The sequence below is a fragment of the Mustelus asterias genome, unplaced genomic scaffold (genome assembly GCF_964213995.1).
Source record: "Mustelus asterias unplaced genomic scaffold, sMusAst1.hap1.1 HAP1_SCAFFOLD_84, whole genome shotgun sequence".
Lineage (NCBI taxonomy): Eukaryota > Metazoa > Chordata > Chondrichthyes > Carcharhiniformes > Triakidae > Mustelus > Mustelus asterias.
Genome location: NW_027590138.1, coordinates 1329845 through 1352756, shown reverse-complemented (window position 1 = coordinate 1352756; position 22912 = coordinate 1329845). Strand labels below are relative to the sequence as shown.

Here is a 22912-nt window from a genome sequence, read left to right as displayed (position 1 = left end):
CATAAAGTCGAAAGCGGAGCTGTTCATTGATAACTGCAGTACTCATGGCTGAGAATGATACCAGGGATGAGGATTTTGTTTTATTCTTTCAGGGGATGTGAATGTGACTGGCAAGGCCAACATTCATTGCGCATCACTGATTGCTCTTGTAAAGAAAATGAGCCACTTTCTTGAATTGCTGCAATCCATCTGGTGTAGGTATACCCACAACGCTGTTAGGGAGTTCCAGGAATTTGATGCAGTGACAGAGAAGGAATGGTGATTGATTTTCAAGTCAGAATGGTGTGTGATGTGGAGTACAATTTACAGATGGTGGCATTCCCATACGCTGGCTGCACTTGTTTTTCAAGTGGTAGAAGTTAGGGTTTGGAACATTGAAGAAGGGAAAGGGTTAATGTTTTTTGTACTCAATGTATTTTGTGCCTAAAAGGTTGAACTTTGTACCTGGAATGTATCACAAACATAGCCCTTCCTTGTGGCGAGCCTCCTTTTTGTTTATATTGCTCCTGGTAGTAATATAAGCCATTTGTTCATGTCTTTCAGCTTTTACTTTTAGTATAAGCTATTTGTTCATGGTTCCCTTGCTTGTTTATATCATTCTGATAAAACAGACAGTTAAATATAGATGTTAGGGGATAAGTCTTTCTTTCTCGTAGGCTTGTGTATGATTTAAACAAAGGAAGCAAATGGTAGAGTGTGAGAATGGCCATTTGAAGGAGGACTCCCACTGGGACAGTTGCACTCAGTCACTCAGTCACTTCAAAGGAAACGCTGCGGGAAGAGCAGGGGACCAGAGGTGACACCTTGGCTTCGACTACCAGGAGAATTGTGCTTTATGACCCAAGGATACCAGATGGTCTCTAACCATGATCCAGAGACTATCAGAAGCTGTTAAAGGAACTATAATTTATGATCAAGGACTGTTAACTGGACTTTGCTTCATGACTTGTATTGGGAACCCTGATGTATAAATATCCATGCTTCTTGTGTTCAGAGAGAACTTTGGCTTCCGCTTTCAAGGGGTCAAGTTCTCCCATAAGCTTATGAGAATAAAGCATGACTGTATTTTGACTCATACCAGCCTATAGAGGTATATTTTCCGACTTCAAACATGCTGTGAAAACAGCCTTGGTGATTTCTTGCAGTGCATCTAATATGTGGGATGCACTGCCACCATTGTGGGCTAATGGTGGAGAGTGAATGTTTAAGGTGGTATTTGAGATGCTGATCAGGCGGGCTACTTTGTCCTGGATAGGATCTACAAAATTGTTGCAGATACACTCATCCAGGTAGGGAATATTCCACCTTACTCCTGATTTATACCTTGTGAATCATGGCAAGCCTTTGGGGAGTCATTAAGTGAGTAACCTGCCACAAAACTCCCAACCTCTGATCTGCTCTTGTAACCACAGTATTTAAATGACTGGTCAATGGTAACCCCAAAGTTATTGCTGGTGGGACATTCACTGATGGTAATGCCATTGAATATCAAGGGAAGATGGTTAGATTTTCTTGCTGGAAATAGATATTTCCTGATAATTATGTGGTGTCAGTATGAATTGACAATCAGCTCTAACCTGAATGTTGTCCTGGTCCTGCGCTGCATGCGGGCAGCTTCAGTATTCAGAGTTGTGAATGGTAATATACACTGCAATCATCAGTGAACATCCCCGTTTCCGACCCTACGGTGGGGAGACGGTAATTAATGAAGCAGCTGAAAATGATGAGGCCCAGGAGACATGAGGAACAACAAAATATATTTATATCGCGCCTTGAAATAATAAAACATCCAAGGAGCTTGTAAAATAAAGTATGATATTGAGCCACAAAGAAGATATTAGGTTAGATGACCAAAAGTTTGGTCAAAGTGGTAGATTTTAAGGGGTGTGTTAAATGAGTTAAGCGAGGTGGAGAGTTGGAGACGTGTAGGGATGGTATTCCAGAGGTTGGAGCCTAAGCAACTGAAGGTAGAGCTTGCACTGGTGAAGCAAGGTCAGGGACAAACTAAAGACCAGAATTAGAGCAGTGTAATATATTGAGGGTTGTGGGGCTTATAGGAGATTATAGATATTGGGACAGGCAAGGTCATGGAGTGATTTGAAACCAAGGATGAGAATTTTAATATTAAGTTGTTGCTTTACTGGGTGGATCATCGTGCACAAGGGTGATAGTGGAACAACACTTAATGTGAGTTTAAACATGGCCAGCAGAGTTTTAGATGAACCCTGCAGTGACCCTTGCAGTGATGACTGACCTCCAACAACCACAGCCATCCTCGTCTGTACCTGGTATATCCCCAACCGGTGGAGAGTTCCCCCCCGAATCCCACCGACTCCAACCCTTAAAAGGTGAAGGGGGAAAAGTTTGTGCGGAACCGTTAGAAATGGCGGAGCTGCTTAATGAATACTTTACCTCGGTATTCACGGTGGAAAGGGATCTGGGTGGTTGTACTGCTGGTTTGCGGTGGACAGAAAGGATCGAGCATGTGGACATAAAGAAAGAGGATGTGTTGGAACTATTGAATGGCATCAAGGTTGGTAAGTCGCCGGGACCGGATGGGATGTACCCCAGGTTACTGTGGGAGGCGAGGGAGGAGATTGCGGAGCCTTTGGCGATGATCTTTGCATCGTCGATGGAGACAGGAGAGGTTCTGGAGGATTGGAGGATTGCAGATGTGGTCCCTATATTCAAGAAAGGGAACAGGGACAGCCCGGGAAATTACCGACCGGTGAGTCTAACCTCAGTGGTTGGTAAGTTGATGGAGAGGATCCTGAGAGACAGGATTTATGATCATCTAGAGAAGTTTAGTATGATCAAAAGTAGTCAGCACGGCTTTGTCAAGGGCAGGTCGTGCCTTACGAGCCTGGTTGAGTTCTTTGAAAATGTGACCAAACACATTGACGAAGGAAGAGCGGTGGATGTGGTCTATATGGACTTCAGCAAGGCGTTCGATAAGGTCCCCCATGCAAGACTTCTTGAGAAAGTGAGAGGGCATGGGATCCAAGGGGCTGTTGCCTTGTGGATCCAGAACTGGCTTGCCTGCAGAAGGCAGAGAGTGGCTGTGGAGGGGTCTTTCTCTGCATGGAGGTCATTTGCTACCAAATAAACCTGTTGGACTTTAACCTGGTGTTGTTAAACTTCTTACTGTGGAGGTCAGTGACCAGTGGAGTGCCCCAGGGATCTGTTCTGGGACCCTTGCTGTTTGTCATTTTCATAAATGACCTGGATGAGGAAGTGGAGGGATGGGTTGGTAAGTTTGCTGACGACACCAAGGTAGGTGGTGTTGTGGATAGTTTGGAGGGATGTCAGAAGTTGCAGCGAGACATAGATAGAATGCAAGACTGGGCGGAGAAGTGGCAGATGGACTTCAACCCGGATAAGTGTGTGGTGATCCATTTTGGCAGAACCAATGGGATGAAGCAGCAGTATAAAATGAAGGGTACCATTCTTAGCAGTGTAGAGGATCAGAAGGACCTTGGGGTCCGGGTCCATAGGACTCTTAAATCGGCCTCACAGGTGGAGGATGCGGTCAAGAAGGCGTACGGCGTACTGGCCTTCATTAATCGAGGGATTGAGTTTAGGAGTCGGGAGATAATGCTGCAGCTTTATAGGACCCTGGTTAGACCCCACTTGGAGTACTGCGCGCAGTTCTGGTCACCTCATTACAGGAAAGATGTTGAAGCCATTGAAAGGGTGCAGAGGAGATTTACAAGGATGTTGCCTGGATTGGGGGGCATGCCTTATGAGGATAGGTTGAGGGAGCTTGGTCTCTTCTCCCTGGAGAGACGAAGGATGAGAGGTGACCTGATAGAGGTTTACAAGATGTTGAGAGGTCTGGATAGGGTAGACTCTCAGAGGCTATTTCCAAGGGCTGAAATGGTTGCTACGAGAGGACACAGGTTTAAGGTGCTGGGGGGTAGGTACAGAGGAGATGTCAGGGGTAAGTTTTTCACTCAGAGGGTGGTGGGTGAGTGGAATCGGCTGACGTCGGTGGTGGTGGAGGCAAACTCGTTGGGGTCTTTTAAGAGACTTCTGGATGAGTACATGGGATTTAATGGGATTGAGGGCTATAGATAGGCCTAGAGGTGGGGATGTGATCGGCGCAACTTGTGGGCCGAAGGGCCTGTTTGTGCTGTGGCTTTCTATGTTCTATGTTCTATGTAACCCTGCGTCGGTCCCTTTCTGCCAAACTCAGTCAAATGATGTCTTGATGGATTTTCTTTGTTCTTTTTTTTGTTTTTTTTTTGTTTTCTTTGAGAAAACAAAATTTTCTTTGTTCTTCGTTCTGTTTGGAACATCCCAAATGCCCATCCAATTTCCTTTGTAATTGTTTATTGTCTCCACTTCCTCCACCCTCGTAGGCAGCGAGTTTCAGGTCATTACCATTCGCTGCATCAGAATATTCTTCCTCACATCTCCCCTCCCCGCTTGCATCTCTGACCCGAAACAAGAAATCTGTGTCCCCCTCGTCCTTGTCCCTTCAGCTAATGGGAACAGCTTTTCTTTGTCCACCTTATCTAAACCTGTCAGAATCTTGTCCACCTCTATCAAATCTCCCCTCAACCTCCTTTGCTCCAAGGAGAACAACACCAGCCTGACATTGACAATAAAGAACAAATGAACAGAATATGTTCCTGTTTAAAATCAAATGGGAATGTTTAATTTCTGTTTTAAAGATATTGTGAATATATTGTCCTGGACAATAAAGGAATCAGCTATAACTGAGCAAGAAGAAAACAGTTTCAATGTGGAATTGAGTGGAATATTCTCTCTGGATTTAAACAATGGAGGAACTACAAACATGGAAGAAAATAAATTTCAAAATGTGAACTCTGTACAGACTGTTTTCAAAATAGAACTTGAAAATTCACAAATGAACAGCAATGAAGACTCTCCTTTTGCAGGAGGAACTTTGGACTATAATTATTGTAAGAAGAAAACCGTCAGAAAAGACTGCAAGCAGTAATTTCCATCTTCAGTGGACTGAGATTCCTGGACATGGAACCCAGCAGTGTGCTGTTACCAAGCTGGACTTGTGAATGTGAAGTAGACAATGGAGGGATTATTGTGTCTATTGCAGGTTATAAGATAGATCAACACAGGAAAACAGTGGATTTAGGAACGGGAGGAGGCCATGTGGCCCTTCGAGCCTGCTCCACCATTCAATAAGATCATGGCTGTTGTTAAGATATACAGCATGTTGTATATTGTAATATTCTAAATGGGATATTATGAAGGTGATACATTTTCATTTCTTCCTGTTTTTGTTACAAAAATCTAATTTCATAATTCCTATGTTTTAGAAATAAGAATTAGTTGCAAGAATTGCTTTTAAAAAATGGAAAACCTGGGTTGAGAATCTGATGAAAACACCCTCAGGGAATTCGCAGTCACAAAGCATGGCCCATGTTGGTTTAAGAAGTCAAAACTCGAGAAGTAAGAACTGTAAAAAGTCAGCTGGATCTTTTAGCTGGAGACATTGGGTCTGACAATTATTGTACTGTTTTTGTTAGGTTAATTCTTCATGCAAACCTCAGGAAAAAAGGTTTAGTTTTGAAGCTAAATATCTGTCAGATATTCCACCTGGTCTCTGTTACCATGGAGATATGTGATTCAGGGTGGAGCCTTGGTTAGAATTAGACCATAAGATATAGGAGCAGAATTAGGCTATTTGGCTCATCGAATCTGCTGTGTCATTCGATCATGACTGATAAATCTCAATCCCATTCTCCTGCCTTTTCCCCGGAACCTTTGAGTCCTTTCCAATCAATGACCTGGTTCCAGCGGACAGTCTGCAGTCAGCTTGGAAGCCACCAGTTCTGGGACCAGGAGCTGTGAACCAGCTGTGGGACTAGAAGCCTAGAGGACCGTTGGAAACCAGGGGTGTTTCCAACATTTAAATGCCTCAGCAAGAATGCAGTGAAGCCCATGTTTAGACTGAGGAGTCCACAGTTTGAGAGCTTAAAGGAAAATTGGAGGCTTGTTTAGTGAAAAGATAATGGATGGACTCCCATAAACTCTTGGCCTCTTTTTAGGTCAAACCGAATAAACAAACTCAAATTAAGTCAGGACAAAGTAAAAGGGGCAGCTCCCCAAAAGGAGGGGGAACAGCCCGAACAAAAATCAAAGTACAAAGGAAACTTAAAAACATCAAATTAAAATGTGATTATCAGGGTCGATAACGCACCCCAACCCCTGCGGTGCCCAGCGGGCACGGAAGGCATCAACCGCGCCCGTGGACACCGCATGCTCCCTCTCCAGGGACACCTGGCTGTGAATGTACCCGCAGTAGAGGGGCAGACAGTCAGGATGGACGGCCTCCTCGATCGCCCGCTGCCTGGGGAGAATATCTGGTGTACTGGGGAGAATTAAAGTGAATTGTGGAGAGCTTTGACATACCTTTGGGATGGTCCTAGGACCAGAAGTGAATGAAACTTCAAGCTATCATTAAGTATAAAGAAACTCTTGGGGTGAAGTAAAAAAATAGAACTCGGTTTATATCATAAATCTTTATTGAGTGTAGTATTCAATTTGTAGTGTTGTCTTTTTAAATTTTATTTAAACATACAGTAAAGTTTGTTTTTGTTTAAAAATGTGGAATCTTGTGATGTAATTCTTTCAGTTAATCACTGGGTGTTCGAATTTCTCTGCAAACGTTAACAGTCCTGACCGGGATCGCAAAAATTCACACAAACAGTGTTTCAAAACAAATTGAAGAAAAAGATGGTTTTTCTTCTTCAACCCAAATGTTACACATGAAGAAACCCTCTTCTGGTATCTCCAATAATTTGTTGCTTTGAGCAATTCTTTTCATGGAACAATCAGATAATTGATGACTGAAAATGGAACTAATTGTATCCCTTTAAAGCAGGAGGGCGATCGCCCGGCACAGAGGGGAATTGGGGATTTCTCCCATAGACCAATTGACAGGGATTCTACCCTCCAACCACCTGAAGTGAATTCTTTACATGAATCATCCGTGCCAGTGCAGTTATCAACTTGCAGTTTGGCTGATCAGAAAATGCTTTGTTGCTGATTTTCCTTGTGTTAGGAAGTGACAGTGCCAAGGCCAGATCTTGTTTCCTCCTTGATCGGGATGTAACCCGTGTCCACATCGCCACTTCATTCTTCCACTGGTTGTATGGTTCAGACTCCGAGAGCATCAGCAGGTAATCAGACCCTGACAATTCCCACTGCCTTTCAGTCATTTCTCACAAAAGCTGCTGGGATTGGAAGCTTCCGTCTGAAATATACTTTCTTTTAGTTTCCAACCTTCACCATTAGACAAGCATTTTCTGTTACCTTGTTATAATCCTGACAGCCTTGGGGTGGAGTCAATCTTTATTTGGGACAGATTTGTTCACAGAATCAAACATTACAGGTTCAACTCTGACTCCAAGCTATATTAGTGAGTCCCACTTTTTACCTGCTCATTATAACTATCTAATCAGTGCCCTCCATCTGAATAAACTTAACCTTAACTTATTGATATAATTAACAGCCACAGTCAGAGCATCCAAAAGATCACTAATCGGTGTGACTGCCACGGTGTGTCAGCAGTTTGGGTGAACAAGTGAATCCTTTCCCACACACTGAGCAGGTGAATGGTCTCAGTTTGGAAACGAAGGGAAAATAAAATTTCAGGCAGAAGCTTCCAATCTGGTAGGTTTTATGATAAATCGCTGAAAGTGAGTGGGAATTATCAGGGTCTCTCCCCAGTGTGAATTCCCTGATGTTTCAGTAGGTCAGATGATGTTTTGAACCTCTTTGCAGTGAGAGTGCCTGAACGGGGTCTCCTCAGTGTGAATGCGCTGGTCGACCCTGAGGCAGGCTCAGGTTTTAAAGCAGCTCCCACAGTCAGAGCATTTAACAGGTTTCTTATTGGGGGAGGTGCCTCAGTATTCCAGCAGACTGGATGATTCACTGAGTCACTTCCCACACACACATCAGATGAATGGCCTTTCCCCAGTGTGTAATCCTTTGTGTCTCAGCAGACTAGATAATTGAGTGAATCCCTTCCCACACTCGGAGCAGATAAATGGCCTCGGCCCAGTGTGAATGCGTTGGTTTGACAGCGGGAGGGATGAGTGAGTGAATCCCTTCCCACGCTCTGAGCAGGGGAACAGTCCCTCACCCGTGTGAAATCGCTGGTGGTTCTGCAGGGCAGATGACTGAGTGAATCCCTTTCCACACACACAACAGGTGAATGGTCTCTCCCCATTGTGAACCCGCTGGTGTGTCAGCAGGGCAGACGAATCGCTGAATTTCTTCCCACACTCAGAGCAGGTGAATGGCCTCTCCCTGATGTGAAGTCGCTGGTGATTCCTCCGGGTGGATGAATCACGAAATCCCCTTCCAAACTCAGAGCAGGTGAACGGTGTCTCCACAGTGTGGCTGCATCGAAGGGTTTCCAGCTTCGAGGGGCAATTGAATCCCTTCCCACAGTGCCTACATTTCTATGGTCTGAGTGTCTTTGTACATCTCCAGGTTCAGATGAAGGTTTGACCCCACAGTTAACACATACATGGTCTCTCCTCACTGTGAATCCTTCGATCTTTTCCAGGCTGTGTAACTGGTTGAAGCTCTTTCCACAGTCAGTTCACTGGAATACTCTCACTCGAGTGAATGTGTCTCAGTGATTTTCCAGTCACACTGATGTTTAAACAGTTTGAAGGGACAGACAAACATTTCCCATTCTAGTTTCAAATGCCGATGGTATTCAGATCCTGAATAATTGGGTGACTCTGTTAGATCCTAACGTCATGTTTGTTGAGATTTGTGTCTGTAAATTCTCCCCTTCTAATAGCCTGTGAAAGAAATTCACAAAAATCAATGCTGTCAGTACAGGATAAAAACTCAGAACAGACAATTCTAGTTTCTGTGGATCATTCTTTCCTCTCATTCTTGAAAATGTGTAAATCTCCATCCCAAACACTCTCCCTCCATTCTCACTTTGCTGGACCTGAAATAGACATTGTCCTGAGGGTGCTGATTCATCCTAATCGACAGATCCGTGCTGACTGTTTCATGTACAGGACACATATTCCTGAAATCTTCACACGGGCTTGTGTCTAAGCATATAAAAAAATTGCATATTTAGTGAACTAAAAATGTATGCAATATTCAGAACTCTATTACATGATTAGAGATACAGATGGGTGCGGAAGAACTTGACTTGGGGAGCAAGCAATCATGTTCTGGAACTCACTGATGATGAGAGTGGTGGAAGTGGAGACGACCAGTGATTTCAAAATAAAATTGGTCGGGCACTTGAAGGAATTAAACGTACTGGGGAACAGGGATATCGAGGAAAAATGGCACTGAGTGGATTCCCCGACAGAGACTTGGCACGGACTCAAGCTGCTGAATTGATTTATCTTGTGCTCTGCTGACTCTTTGACTGGAAAATATACAGTGTAGTTACAATACTATTCTGGAATTAAACAACATCAACTGTAATACAAATCCATAAATAATATACCTAATATGCACCATATAGTAAGAAGTATCACAACACCAGGTTAAAGTCCAACAGGTTTATTAGGAATCACAAGCTTTCAGAGAACTGCCCCTTCATCAGGTGAGAAGGAGCAGCACGCTGAAAGCTCGTGATTCCAAATAAACCTGTTGGACTTTAACCAGGTGTTGTGAGACTTCTTACTGTGTTTACCCCAGTCCAACACCGGCATCTCTACATCATATGCACCAACACCAGACATATCAATGTTGTTACGATCCTCATGATCACCTTATAATAAACACATTCCCACAAATCCCAATGGAATAAACTGAAAGACAATGTTTCATTTTTTTAAAAATTTACTTTAAAAATTAATCTAAAATTAACATCACTGATCATGCATTAAGAAACACTATTTGAATAGACAGGATAAATTACACTTTAAAAAGCTCAGACAATAAAAACAGGTTCCACAAAATCACAAACATTTCCCCCTCAGTATATTTGGCTCTAATTCCAGTTCCAGAGAATTTCTCTGTCTCTGTATTTCCCAGGGGGAGAAAGAAAGTGTTTTCCTCACAGATGTTGTCCAGAGGATGAAGTTGGAGTCTGTGTGTGAAGTTTGAGTCTGTGGTGAAGTTTGAGTCTGTGGTGAAGTTTGAGTCTGTGGTGAAGTTTGAGTCTGTGGTGAAGTTTGAGTCTGTGGTGAAGTTTGAGTCTGTGGTGAAGTTTGAGTCTGTGGTGAAGTTTGAGTCTGTGTGTGAAGTTTGAGTCTGTGGTGAAGTTTGAGTCTGTGTGTGAAGTTTGAGTCTGTGGTGAGGCTACAAACAGAAGCTGTTCTGTTTCAAATCAAACTGCGGGACTTGGAAGAAAATGATGGGAAGTGATTTTGCAAAGTCCGCTCCCCCACTCCCTCAGCTGGCAGCCCAGCGCGCAGGCGCAGAGAGCGCTGAGCCCAGCTGTCCGGAGCAGGTGCAGAGAGCGCTGCTGAGCCCAGCTGTCCGGAGCAGGCGCAGAGAGCGCTGCTGAGCTGAGCTGTCCGGAGCAGGCGCAGTGCGGCTGCCGCCAGCGGTCGCTCTCGATCTCTTTTTGGAGCCGCAGGAGAGAGAGGGGGGAGGGGGAGCTCACCGAGCGGCTTCTCGCTCTGGCCGGAGCCGCCAGCCGGTTGCCTGGAAACCGTGGCTGGAGGAGGTGCAGGGGGAGGGGAACAATGGGCGGGGGCGGGGCTCCCGGGTCCGCGAGCCGGGCCTGCGCCATGGAACCCCGACACGTCACTGCGGAGCCGAGTAATTCCTATTGGCTGATTCAGGCAGCGCTCTATTGTGACGTCTCAATGCGGAAGTTGGCCACTGAGCTTCAGATTAAACCTTCCACTTCGATTTGAAAATACCTCGGCCATCAGTGAGTGGAAAAGCAGCAACACCCTGCCACACCCGAGTGAGTGTGTTCCAGTGCACTGACGAAAGAGCTTTAACCAGTTACACAGCCTGAATAAATATCACCATTCACAGCAGGGAGAGACTGTACCCGTGTTCTGTGTGAGGCTTCAACTGATTGTCCACCCAAGGGAGAGGCAAGGACACCTGCACCATGGAGAAACCATGGAAATGTGCAGACTGTGGAAAGAGATACAGAGCCCCCTCTCTGCTGGATGCTCATCGGCGCAGCCACACTGGGGAGAGGCCATTCATCTGCTCTCAGTGTGGGGAGGGATTCGCTCTGTTGCCCAGCCTGCAGTCACACAAGCGAGTTCACACCGGAGAGAGACCGTTCACCTGCTCTCAGTGTGGAAAGGGATTCACTGTGTTATCCACTTTGCAGAGACACCAGCGAATTCACACTGGGGAGAGGCTGTTTATCTGCTCTCGGTGTAGGAAGGGATTCAACCAGTTATCCAATCTATGGACACACATGCGAATTCACACTGGGGAGAGGCCATTCATCTGCTCTCGTTGTGGGAAGAGATTCACTCGGTCATCCGACCTGCGGACACATCAGCACGTTCACACCGGGGAGAGGCCATTCACCTGCTCTCAGTGTGGGAAGGGATTCACTCGGTCATCCGACCTGCGGACACACCAGCGAGTTCACACTGGGGAGAGGCCATTCACCTGCTCTCAGTGTGGGAAGAGATTCACTCGGTCATCCGAGCTGCGGACACACCAGCGAGTTCACACTGGGGAGAGGCCATTTACCTGCTCTCAGTGTGGGAAGGGTTTCAGTCAGTTATCCACCCAGCAGAAACACCAGCGAGTTCACACTGGAGAGAGGCCGTTCACCTGCTCTCAGTGTGGGAAGAGATTCACTCAGTCATCCCACCTGCGGAGACACCAGCGAGTTCATACTGGGGAGAGGCCATTTACTTGCTCTCAGTGTGGGAAGGGTTTCAGTCAGTTGTCCAACCTGCAGAGACACCAGCAAATTCACATGGGGAGAGACCATTCACCTGCTCTCAGTGTGGGAAGGAATTCACTCAGTTATCCCACCTGTTGAGACATCAGTGAAGTTACACTGGGGAGAAACTGTCCACCTGCTCAGTGTATAAAAAGTGTTCAGAATTTCATCACAGCTGCTGAGGCACCAACAAGTTCACAGGGGTTGGATTCTGCTGTTATTGTTTCTGCTCTCAATTACATCCAGGACTGCATTTTGTTCATTCTCACAGTTAGTCAATGGGGAGGGTCGGAGGGTTTCTTTCTGCTGGACTGGCCGGTCTCACAACTTTGCCTCCAGTGAGCTGATGTTCTTTGAGTCTTGTTGCGAATACCTTGTTTTAAATTTCACAAGGATCACAGAGTGACACGGTGTTAGGAAATTCAGAGATATTTAGTCAGCATTTCTGTTTGAAACTCCCCCAGATGCCCATCCAATTTCCTTTGTAATTGTTTATTGTCTCCATTTCCTCCACCCTTGTAGGCAGCGAGTTCCAGGTCATTACCATTCGCTGCATCAAAATATTCTTCCTCACATCCCTCCCTACATCTCTGACCTGAAACTTTAAATCTGTGTCCCCCTCGTCCATGTCCCATCAGCTAATGGGAACAGCTTTTCTTTGTCCACCTTATCTGCACCTGCCAGAATCTTGTCCACCTCTATCAAATCTCCCCTCAACCTCCTTTGCTCCAAGAGGAACAACCCCAGCCTGACATTAACAATAAAGAACAAACTAACAGAATATGTTAAGACCTGAAACCAAATGGGAATGTTTAATTCCTGTTTTAAAGATATTGTGAATATCTGGTCCTGGACAATAAAGGAATTGGAATAACTCACCTTGGGAGTGGTTGAATGGAATATGTCAACCTGGTATCCACCTACAGTCCAGTGAAAGTCTGGAATGTGTAGCTGGAAATCCCTCCCTAACAGCACTGTGGGTGTACGTACACCTCAGGCATTGTAGCAGTTCAAGAAGGCAGTGTTGGGGTTGACCATGGCCGAGGCAGCTACATACAGCCACATATTCTGTTATAATTGAAGGACTGCAGATTGAATGTGAGGCATTATGGGACTGGACTATCTTGACCACATTCCTGTGACTGCTCAGTTTCTGCAATCACGGACCATTAAAGCTGCTTAGCAGGGCCCCAACAGAGGACCTGGTGAGAATATTTACTCAGAATGAGTTAGAATGAATCTTATTCCAGGACCGGCTGGTGTTCAGTGGCTGAGATACCCGAATCTGTGAAGAGGAGGTCTGACGAATCAACAAACAGTGGCAGATAGTTGGTTAAGAAGTTAAAAATCGTTCTCAGGCATTGTTTAAATTATTTTATCCCAAATTTGTGATAAGAACTGTGAGGGACATGTGACCCGTTAGTCGGTGAAGTAACGGTATACTCCAAATAGCACTGGACTGAAAAGCAGACCTCTGAGTAGATTCTAATGGTTATAAACTGACCCAAGCATGGCCAGTGAAAAAATCAGAACTTGAGTGGGGACCGGACAGGTCTCTTACCTGCTATTTGGAAACTAAGAACAAGAAACTTATCGATAAAATTATTAGAGAATAGAGCCAACATTTCGAGTCTGGAAGACATTTCATAACAGCTCTTATGAAGGGTCATCCATACCTGAAACATTGGCTCTATTCTGTCCCCACAGAAGCTGTCAGACCTGCTGACATTTTCCAGCATTTTCTGTTTTTGTTTCAGATTCCAGCATCCGCAGTATTTTACTTTTATGATAAAATGATTAGTTCTGATTGGAATCCCCACGACCCTCCCGCAAAACAGAGGGAGTGGTGGCAAAGGGAGAAAAAGGATAAGGATGATAAAGTCTGGGTTCTGATTCTCTGAGCCCATGTAGAATAAACAAAATGAGTGAACCAGTTTATAAAGAACAGAAGTTACCCATCCCTAACAAAACTGATCAAATAAAAATAATTAGGTTGTGGAATATAACAAAAAAATTAAGAGCTGAAGTTTACAATGGAGTTTGTTTTGATTTTTATACTTGTATAAAGTGGTATTATTGTGGGCCAATTTTTTTCTGCTCACTCCCCATCCCTTTAGGTTCTGTAGAAAAGTTAACACAAAGATAAGTGGAAAAGTGAATCGTGTGGAGGACGGAGAAGATCTGCAGAGAGATTTGGACAGGCTGAGTGAGTGGGCGAGGATATGGCAAATGGAGTATAACGTTGAGAAATGCGAGGTTATACACTTTGGAGGAAATAATAACAAATGGGATTACTATCTCAATGGAAACAAATTAAAACATGCTACCGTGCAAAGGGACCTGGGGGTCCTTGTGCATGAGACGCAAAAGCCCAGTCTGCAGGTACAACAGGTGATCAAGAAGGCAAATGGGATGTTGGCCTATATTGCGAGGGGGATAGAATATAAAAGCAGGGATGTCTTGATGCACCTGTACAGGGCATTGGTGAGGCCGCAGCTGGAATACTGTGTGCAGTATTGGTCCCCTTATATGAGGAAGGATATATTGGCATTGGAGGGAGTGCAGAGAAGGTTCACCAGGTTGATACCGGAGATGAGGGGTTTGGATTATGAGGAGAGGCTGAGGAGATTGGGTTTGTACTCGTTGGAGTTTAGAAGGATGAGGGGGGATCTTATGGAGACTTATAAGATAATGCGGGGGCTGGATAGGGTGGAGGCGGAGAGATTCTTTCCACTTAGTAAGGAAGTTAAAACTAGAGGACACAGCTTCAAAATAAAGGGGGGTCGGTTTAAGACAGAGTTGAGGAGGAACTTCTTCTCCCAGAGGGTGGTGAATCTCTGGAATTCTCTGCCCACTGAGGTGGTGGAGGCTACCTCGCTGAATATGTTTAAAGCGCGGATGGATGGATTCCTGATCGGTAAGGGAATTAAGGGTTATGGGGATCAGGCGGGTAAGTGGTACTGATCCACGTCAGATCAGCCATGATCTTGTTGAGTGGCGGGGCAGGCTCGAGGGGCTAGATGGCCTACTCCTGCTCCTATTTCTTATGTTCTTTTCAGCAGACAGTTCATTTCTTTTCAAATCATCTGAAAACTCGTGTCTATTTTAGTTTATAATTGAAGATTTATGGGAATTGGCTAAGATGGACTTTCGGCATTTTTAAAGTATAAAAAAGTGATCTTGAGAAGGCAATTTGGTAGAGAGAGGTGGAGGGAGAGATGTTTACAGAGAGGTGTGGAGAGCTGTTGGTTTCACAAGTTATCCACGTTTTTGGAGCCGTCACTTCATGTCCTGGTCTGAGAGGGATGGAGAGAAGTCTGTTCAATTGTTAAAGTTAAACTTTCTCGATTAACTGTTAATCGATACTTTGCCTTTTATCGTTCTGACTTGTTACATTTTTAATGATTAATAAACTTTCTGAATTCACCATTCTTTCTTGCCATATGGTTGAGACACTGGAACCTGGTGTGATTTACGATTAGGGAGGTTATTGTAAACAAGAGAACCCCCATAAATCTTAGTTCAAATAAATCAAAGTTCTGACAAATGGAATGTTATCCTTTATTACGAGAGAAATTGAACATCGGAGTAAAGATGTTCTGCTTCAGTTATACAGGGCGTTTCTGAGACTGCATCTTGAACACTCGGTGCAGCTTTGTCTCCTATTTATGAAATGATACAAATGCATTGAGGGTGGTTCAGAGGAGGTTTAATAGATTGCTTCCCAATTCTTGACCCTCACAGGATAAAGTTTGTCCGATTTTCCTTGTCTTCACCTCTGACAAAGAGTCATCCTGACTCAAAATGCTGTCTCTATTCTCTCTTTACAGATGATGTCAGACTTGTTGAGATTGTCCAGCATTTTCTGTCTTTGTTTCACATTCCAACAACAGCAGAATTTTGCCTTTATACCAACTGTTGTTGGATAAGGGAATCTAAAATATCGGGTGTGGAACAAGAATGTGGAACGCAACTGTTATGGTGAAATTAAAATGATGGACACAAAATGGTTACCTGGCACACAAAATGGACTCTGGGAAGGGACATTAAAAGGCACTGGCTTTGGGCACAGACAGTTACACAAAGAGTTAAAACCTGCAGTATCTGAATTGCTGCAGGAAGCTGGTCAGACCTGGAGCACTTTAAGACTTGAGATAAGAGCAGACCCAGAACAATGAGTTTGATAATAAGATCCGCCACTGATGGGGACATAAATGCATAAATATAACGAGATCAGCCACCGATGGAGACATAAATACATAAATGTATATGTCGAAACCAGTCATTGATAGAGGACATAACTGCATAAATGTATCCATTCTATGTATAATGATGTGTTAACTGTCCATGTCCGTACCTGTCTGCTTGTAACGATGTGTTAACTGTTGATGTCCGTATCTGCCTACTCAACTTGTAACGATGTATTAACGGCTAATGTCCGTACTATCTATTGTCTAAAAGATATAAAGATGGTCAACTACCATTGTGTAGTTGAGAAGGTCGCTGCCAAGTACTGCGGAGTACCAGTGCTTTCTCCCAAAGCTTTGTCCGAAATAAAACTGTTTTGTTGAACCTCCAAGTCTGACTCCGAAGTGGTAAATTTCCCACAACACAACACAAACAGATCAGCCATGATCTAAATAAATGGTGGAGCAGACTCAAAGGGCCAAATGGCCAACTTCTGCTCCAATGTCGAATGTTGGTCACAAATTTCTGAGAATTGTGAAACAAGGCTGGAAGATTCACCTTGCTTGTGTTAGTGGGAAAATGTCCAGGAGAACCATCACTGTGAAGGACAGCTCTGGGATTAAAGGTTGCCAGATTGGAAAAGGAAAACAATGGAAATAAACTCTTGGGGAGTGAAAAATCACCTTGGACTCATTCTTGGAGAATTGAGTGTCAACATTCCAAGATGGAATAAAATATCCCCATTGAGTGGGACATTTGATGGTGTTAAGAGTAAAAGGGCAAAGTTCAATTTTACAGTTTAAGGGTTATGTTCCCGACAAAAAAGTGTTTAGTCATTGTTGCTTCCAGTTTGTTGGAGGAGAAGTCATAAAACTTGAAGTTTTGTCATGTGATTCTTTGATTTACTCATTGAGTTTAGAATTCATTTCTTTAAATTATTGATCATTACAGAGATCCTAATAATTCATTCAAAGCCCTGTGTTTTGACTTCCCATTTGAGCCTGGGGCACCTTTCTGTCTCTCTATTGCTTGTGTCAATGACAGCCAGGCGACGGAGCTGAGGGCTGAATTTAGCTGAGAATAATGAGGCCTGCGCCCCAGTTGGAAAACTGCAATGTATGTTGCAGTAATCGAGAGACAGGAAGGTGCTGGAGGACTGAGTGAGAAATGGGCCTCCAACCAATTGTTATATCGGTCACTCAGAGCTAAAGAGAAACTCGTCTCTTTAAATACATATACAGGGAAGAGGCTGCAATGAAATCTGCCCCTTTTAACACGCACAAAAGCTGGAGGATGAGATTGACAGGCTACAGGAGGACTCCATTCAGCCCATCGTCCTCCTGTTATCTCTTTGAAAGAACTCTCTGATTCATCCAACTGCACTGTTTTTTCCCCAAATTCTTCCCACTCAAGTCTTTACCCTTTGGAGGTAAACTATTGAATCTGCTTTCAGGCAGATCAGAACAACTCACTGTGTCAAAAAATAAAATCTCATCTCCCCCTCTGGCTCCTTTGCCAATTACCTTAGAGGGACTCACTTTCTGTTAAAGAACCTGCCCACACCTCTCACCCACTTTCCCTAAAGTGCATCAATCTCATCAGGAAAAGTCCAGAAAAATCAAATATTTTTACTGATAAAAGTCTATTAATGAAACAGAACATGGTTAAAACAAACAGAAAATGACTTGAGGATCAAAGACAACCAGAGTAAAAGGATCTTCACAATGTTCTGGACACAAATGGTTTCTCTTGAATTCATCTGTAGCCTGTTCCCTGCCCTCTTTGTGGAACACCTCCGCTCAGTCCACAAGCATGACCCTGACCTTCCGCTTGCTTGCCATTAGAATTCACCACCTTGCTCTCACGCTCACATTTCTGTCCTCGGCCTGCTGCAATGTTCCGGAGAAGCCCAACACAAGCTGGACAAACAGCCCCTCATCTTCCGATGAGGCACTTTACAGCCTTCTGGACTCAACATTGAGTTCAACAACTTCACACCCTGAACTCTCTCCTCCATTTTGATTTGTTGTTTTTTGCCGAGTGCCAGTCTACACCTTGTTTTCATGTTTTTTGCTTCCAGACAGAGCTGTCCTTTATTCTGCCAATAACACTTACTCTGGGCCAATGCTTTGTTTCTTTACCACAACCATTACCTCTCCCTTTGCCTTGGGTTCCGGGATATTTTTGTCATTTAATCTCACCCACCCTCTAACCAATCCCTGACTTTCCCTTTTGTTCTACCTGACCCTCCCCCCTTTCTCACCAGCATCAAACCCATCACATTTCTCCCTCTCTTTAGTTCTGAAGTAGAGTTTCATTGGACGTGAAACATTAACTCTGTTTCTCCCTCCACAGATGCTGCCAGACCTGCTGCGTTTTTCCAGTTCTTTCTGTATTTATTTTTGATCTACCTGTAGTGGTCGGAAAAACACTATTTACTATCCCAGAAAAATAAATGTCCTTCATCAGCTTTTGTGGATCATTTCAGTGGAAATGTGCTCTCCCAGGCTCAAAGAGCATCAGCCCATTGGAAGCAAAGTTGTGCGACCGGCCAGTCCAGCAGAAAGAAACCCTCCGACCCTCCCGCTTCATCAACTGTCAGAATGAACATGGTTCAGTCCTGGATGTGATTAACAGCAGCAATAACAGCAGAATCCAACCCCTGTCATCACTTGTGAACTCGCTGGTGTCTCTGCAGGGATGTTGACTGAGTGAATCCCTTTCCACACACAGAGCAGGTGAATGGTCTCTCCCCAGTGTGAACTCGAACGTGTACCTGCAGTCTGGATAACTGAGTGAATCCCTTCCCACAGTGAGAGCAGGTAAACAGCCCCTCCCCGGTGTGAACCCGCTGGTGTGTCAGCAGGCTGGATGCCCGGGTGAATCCCTTTCCACACACACAGCAGATAAATGGCCTCTCCCCAATGAGAGTTCGCTGGTGTTCCCGCAGGTTGAATGAATCGATGAATCCCTTCCCACACACACAGCAGGTGAATGGTTTCTCCCCAGTGTGAATTCGCTGGTGTCTCTGCAGGTGGGATGATGTTCGAAACCTCTTTGTGCAGTGAGAGCAGCTGAATGGTCTCTCCTCGGTGTGAATGTGCTGGTGGTCCCTCAGATCCTGAGACCTTTTGAATTCACTCCCACAGTCGGAGCATTTAAAGGGTCTCTCACTGGTGTGAACTCGCTGGTGTTCCTGCAGGTTGGATGTTGATCTAAATCTCTTTGAGCATTGAGAGCAGCTGAACGGTTTCTCCTCAGTGTGAATTCGCTCGTGTCTCAGCAGTTCCTGCGCCCTTTTGAAGCTGCTCCCACAGTCGGAGCATTTAAAGGGTCTCTCATTAGTGTGAGTGACTTTGTGGTTCAACAGCTTGGAGAAATAAGTGAATCCCATGCCACACTCAGAGCAGGTGAATGGCCACTCCTCAGTGTGAATACGTCGATGAATTTCCAGCCGAGATGGGAATCTGAATCCCTTCCCACAGTCCCCACATTTCCATGGTTTCTCCATGGTTCAGGTGTCCTTGTGACTCTCCAGGTTAAACAATCAGTTAAATCTCACACAGAACACGGGTACAGTCTCTGCCCACTGTGAAAGCTGTGATGTATTTTCAGGCTATATAACTGGTTAAAGCTCTTTCCACAGTCAGTGCACTGGAACACTCTCACTCGGGTGTGTGTGTGCGTTGGTGCTTTTCCAGTCACACTGACATTTAACGCCTTCTGAAGCAGACAGAATAGAGAAACATTTCTCCTTCTAGATGCAAAGGCCGATGGTATTCAGGTCCAGATGAATTGAGCGACTGTCAAATCTTGACGTGGCGCATGGTTTGGGATTCTGTCAATGGATCCTAACCTTCTGATATCCTATAAAAGGAATTTGCAGCAGACATCACAGTCACTACAGGATCAAAATTCAGAACAGATAATTCTAGTTTCTATAGAACATTCTTTCCCCACTCATTCCCCTAAATCTGTAAGTTGGTTAAGATATGGGGGTTGTGATTAGTCATGCTCCTGAACTTGCTGCCTGTGAGGGTAGTCAAGCAGAGATGGTCAGTAATTTCTAAATGTGATTGGATGGGTGCTGCAGGAGTACAGAATGGGACCCTCTCCAGACTGACAGAATTGCTCGACAGAGAGTCAGCAGGGCCTTGAATTGTCCAATGGACTCCCCCTGTGCTATAATGGCTCTGACTGGAAATATATAACATAGCTACAGTACTATATTACAAGACAAGAAATAATAATAAATGTACTTTATTATAGAACCATCCAATATTTAACACATAACCACACTGTCATAATTCTGTCCTCAGAGTTTTAAAACACAGCAAGAGGCCCTTTGACCCATCGTATTTGTGCCAGCTCTCAAGCACCAATCTGTTCTAATCCCACCTTTCACCACTTGGTCAGGAGCAGCCTTATATGTTATGACATTTCAAGTACTTATCTAAATGCTTCTTACTGTTGAGCGTTCCCACCTCCCCCTGCCCCCCCCCCCCCCAATCAGGCAGTGAGTTCCCGATTCCCACCACCCTCTGGGTGAAAATTGTTTCCCTCAAATCCCCTCTAACTCTCCTGCCCCTCACTTAAATCTATGTCCCTGGATATTGACCCAGCTACTAAAGGTCAGTGAACTGAGCGTTCATATTTTTGTACATCTCAATCAGGCCCCCCCTCAGCCTTCTCTGCTTTAGGGAGACCAATTCGAGCCTAACCAGCCTCTCTTCATGACTGACACGTTCCAGCCCAGGCAGCATCCTGGTGAATCTCCTCTGCACCTTCTCCAGTGCAATCACATCCTTCCTAAAGTGTGGTGACCCGAACTGCAGACAGTACTCCAGCATTTTATACACTCAATCATAACCTGCCTGCTGTAATATTTGATAGTAAGAAGTTTAACAACACCAGGTTAAAGTCCAACAGGTTTATTTGGTAGCAAAAGCCACACAAGCTTTCGAGGCTCTGAGCCCCTTCTTCAGGTGAGTGGGAATTCTGTTCACAAACAGAACTTATAAAGACACAGACTCAATTTACATGAATAATGGTTGGAATGCGAATACTTACAACTAATCCAGTCTTTAAGAAACAAAACAATGGGAGTGGAGAGAGCATCAAGACAGGCTAAAAAGATGTGTATTGTCTCCAGACAAGACAGCCAGTGAAACTCTGCAGGTCCACGCATATTTGATGCCTTGGCTAAAAAAGACAAGTATCCCATATCCCTTCTTAACAAGTTTATCAATCTGTCCTACTGTGTTCAGGGTCCTATGGACATGCACCCCAAGGTCCCTCTGGTCCTCTGTACTTCCTGGCGTCCTATTGTTCATTATCTGTTCCCTTGCCTTGTTAGTCCTTCCAAAATGCATCACCTCAGACATTTCAGGGTTAAATTACAATTGCCACTATTTTGCCTATCTAAGCAGCTCGTCCACATCATCCTGTAATCTAAGGCTTTCCCCCTCGCTATTTACCACATCACCAATTTTTGGACCATCAGCAAACTTACTGATCGAACCCCCACATTCATGTCCACAGGAAGCTCCGCGCGGCATTGACACAGGGGCCGGACTCTGATTGGCTGGAGGACCAGCGCCCATCCGGTCCTCCACGCGTTGCCATTGGTCAATCTGCCGCATGGAGACAATGAGGGGGCGGAACCCGAGCCCACGTGGGGGTGGGCGGGGCTTTGACCGCCAGCCGCGCTGAGCTGGTGTCCAATCCGCAGTGTGCTGCTTCTGTAACCAGTGATATTGCTGCCAATGGGACACTGTGTGCTGGGAACGCCCCTCTGAGTCATTGTGACGGCACAATGGACCCCTCCTGATTCAGCCAATAGCAATCACTGTGCTCCATGGTGACGTCTCCGGGTACAGGCGCACAGACCCGGGAGCCCCGCCCCCACCCATTGTTCTCCCAGTCTGTACATTCCACACATTGTTAGTCCAGTCAGATAGACATATATCTGTCTGGCCGCCTGCATGGAGATTTCCAGCTCTCTGTGTCCAGGACAGGATGTGGAGATACTGGAGTTTTTTTTTATACTTTTCCAATTCATCCAAATCGAGTATTGGACTGGGGTAAACACAGTCAGAAGTCTCACAACATTAGGTTGAAGTCCAACAGGTTTATCTGGCAGCAAAAGCCACTAGCTTTCGAAGTGCTGCTCCTTGATCAGGTGAGTGAGATTTCAGTTCACAAACACAATTTACAAAATAATGAGGCAGGACACAGTAAGAAGTCTCACAACAGGGCAGGAAGCAGTGAGCATGGATCTGTCAATCAGCCTCAATCAGCACCTTCAGGAGAATGGGGAGGGTGAATATGAGATACAGCAGAGTGAGAATGGAGGGAGTGTTGAGTAAAGGGCAGCACAGCGGAAAGCACTGCTGCCTCACAGCGCCAGGGACCAGGGTTCAATTCCCAGCTTGGATCACTGAGTATGCGGACTCTGCATGTTTTCCCTGTGCTTGCGTGGGTTTCCTCCGGTTACTCCGGTTTCCTCCCACAGTCCGAAAGACGTGCTGGTTCGGCACATTGGTTACACTGAAGGAGAATTTGGCATGGCCAAACAGGTGCCGGAGTGTGACAACTCGGGGATTTTCACAGTAACTTCATTGCAAAATGTTAATGTAAACCAACTTCTCCCACTAATAAATAAAAAGGATTCAGATTTACAGATTTGGGGAATAAGAGAGGAAATAATGTTCCATAGAAACTAGAATTGTTTGTTCTGAATTTCTATCTTGTACTGACTGTGATGTCTGTTGCAAACACCTTTTACAGGATATTAGGTGAGGATTTACAGACAGAAATCTCCAACTTCACGTACAGATCTGACAGTCACTTGATTCCTTGCGACCAGAA

At 44.9% G+C, this 22912-nt stretch overlaps 1 protein-coding gene across 1 annotated transcript in view; it reads left to right on the top strand.

Moving 5' to 3' along the window:
* Nucleotides 1-12165, top strand: part of LOC144483916 (uncharacterized) — a 29835-nt gene extending 17670 nt beyond the window's left edge. Inside the window, 2 exon segments of the mRNA XM_078202496.1 lie at nt 11032-11888; nt 11891-12165. Of these exon segments, the coding sequence (XP_078058622.1) occupies nt 11032-11888; nt 11891-11964 (931 nt within the window). The 3' untranslated portion in view covers nt 11965-12165.
* The last annotated feature ends 10747 nt before the right edge of the window (nt 12166-22912 follow it).